We start from the raw sequence: 2,500 nt of genomic DNA, 5'->3' as shown, positions 1-2,500 counted from the left end.
GAGAACGAAGAAAAATTGATAATAGGAGTTAATAAGAAAGTTGCTTAAAATTGCATGCTCTGAATAATGAAAGAAAAAAATTGGTTTCATATCCCTTTAAAGTGATTCCTCTTTGTGAGTTGGTGGTTCTGAATTAATTATCCACTAACCAAATGGTTTCAATGGTCCAGAGGAATCCTCTTAACTTTCAAAAAACATATAGGCAGTCTTTTTTTTTTCTTCTAATCTTGACAGCCAAGTCAGACATTGGCAGGGTGCAAGACACTGATACCCAGATATTGAAAGTTGTCATGTCTTTGTATGTGGGTACATTGTCTTGCAGAGGAAAAGTGAATGAATATAAATGCAGCATTCTCTTTTGCACATTTGCTACATGACAACTAATATTGTTACTATACTCTGCCAGTGTACTCTCATATTCCAATGTGCTACATACCTCTTTAAGGGGAGGGGAATATTATTTTCATCCTATATGTTCAGAATTGCCCAGTTTACCCTCTGGAGAATTCTATAAAATCATGCTAGCCAGTGAGTCACTGTGTGTCTGTGCGGTGTTGCATTTTGTAATGTGACTGCATTCTGTATTATCAAAGAGCATGTGTTTTACTTTAAATGTGTAAATGCTTATTTTGTTTGATTTTATGGGGAAAAAAACAGATTGAACCCTTATGTTGCTTTTCATGTTAAAGGGCATTGAATCAAAATTAAACTCATGATTTTTTATTTATTTTTTATTTTGACTCCAATGGCCCTTTAAAGGGATAGTCAACACCAAAATGTTTGTTAGATAGATAATCCCTATATTACCCATTCCCCAGTTTTGCATAACTGACACCGTTATAATACACATTTTACCTCTGTAATTACCTTGTATCTAAGTCTCTGGAAACTGCCCCTTATTTTAATTCTTTTGACAGACTGCATTTTAGCCAATCAGTGCTGACTCCTAGGTGACTTTCATGTGCGTGAGCTCAATGATATTTATATGACACACATGAACTTTCTAGTGGTGAAAAACTATCAAAATGCATTCAGATTGGAGGCGGCCTTCAAAGTCTGAGAAATTAGCATATGAGCCTACCTAGGTTTAGTTTTCAACTAAGAATACCAAGAGAACAAAGCAAAATTGGTGATAAAAGTAAATTGGAAAGTTGTTGAAAAGTACATGGCCTATTTGAATCATGAAAGTTTATTTTGGATTTGACTGTCCCTTTAAAGGGACATGAAACCCAATTTTGTTTTCATTTATGATTTTTTTTCTATTTTTAAAAAAAAAAAAAGTTTCCAATGTACTTCTATTATCAAATTTACTTAGGTTCTCTCTTCAACAAATAAATATCAAAACAATGTGGATAGTGTGCATGTGTATAGAGAACTAAATGGTGGCAGTTTTTAAAAAATGTTTTTTGAACACTAGATGGCAGCAGTGTTGTCATTTATAATACTATTAAAAGCATTCTTGCAAACCTGCTGCCATATAGGGGTGCAAAGCACATGCACTGTCCTGAACCTACGTATGTGCTTTTCAATAAAGGTGATCAAGAGAATGAAATAAATTTGATAATGGCATAGAGCAAACTTTCACTGGCACTTTAAAATGAGTCCCTGGCACCCTGGTTCACAAAACATTTATGGGTGTCCCCCTTCCCCTATTGGGCCACCACCAGCCGCACCTAAAACTTAGCTTAAACTTCCTCAACATCGCATCAAAGTTGTTTGCAGTGGAGAGTGAGGATTGCTATAAAGGGACATAAAACCCAAATTTTTTTCTTTCATTATTTAGATAGAACATAACATTTTAAAAAACATTCTAATTTACTTCTATTATCAAATTGTCTTTATTTTCTGGTTATCCTTTGTTGAAAAACAGAAATTTAAGCTCAAGCGTGTGCACGTGTCTGCAGCACTATATAGCAGCAGTTTTGCAACAATGTTATACATTAGCCGGAGCACTAGATGGCAGCACTATTTCCTGTCATGTAGTGGTTGAGGCATGTGCACGCTACCTACCAAGGTATCTCTTTATTAAAGAATAACATGAGAATGAAATACATTTGATAATAGAAGTAAATTGGAAACTTTTTAAAAAATTGTATTCTCTATCTGAATCATGAAATATGATTTTTGGGTTTAATGTCCCTTTAAGCATTACGATTTGGATCTCTCCATTGGAGTGTGTGTGTGTGTTTTTTCTACTACAATGGATTTAAAAGGGAAGACCAAAGTTACTGGTTGTTGAGCTTTGTAATAGAAATACATTTTAAAGATGATTTATTTTAAATTGTAGACTGAATCCTGAAAGAAACATTTTGACTTTCGTGTCCCTTTTGGTTTAGAACCTATGGCTCTAAAACAGTGAATAAAATATGTGACTGTGTGATTAATTAAATGTCTCTGTCTGTAGGGAGAACCATAATGCTGCAGTCTCCAGGAACTGAGTTTGCAGATAATTCCCGAACTGAGAAGTCTCCCTCAGACTTCATCCACCTAGGTTTACCTG

General features: G+C 34.6%; 1 protein-coding gene across 1 annotated transcript in view; it reads left to right on the top strand.

Moving 5' to 3' along the window:
* Positions 1-2,500, top strand: part of LOC128645750 (Krueppel-like factor 8) — a 66,365-nt gene that overhangs the window by 43,285 nt on the left and 20,580 nt on the right. The window contains exon 3 of the mRNA XM_053698972.1: positions 2,405-2,500. This exon is cut by the window's right edge and continues 12 nt beyond it. Within this exon, the coding sequence (XP_053554947.1) occupies positions 2,405-2,500 (96 nt within the window). The remainder of the gene's footprint in view (positions 1-2,404) is intronic.

Source organism: Bombina bombina, chromosome 1 (assembly GCF_027579735.1).
Source record: "Bombina bombina isolate aBomBom1 chromosome 1, aBomBom1.pri, whole genome shotgun sequence".
Taxonomy (NCBI): domain Eukaryota; kingdom Metazoa; phylum Chordata; class Amphibia; order Anura; family Bombinatoridae; genus Bombina; species Bombina bombina.
The sequence above is the reverse complement of the archived record's forward strand: the minus strand, read 5'-3'. Positions and strand labels throughout refer to the sequence as shown.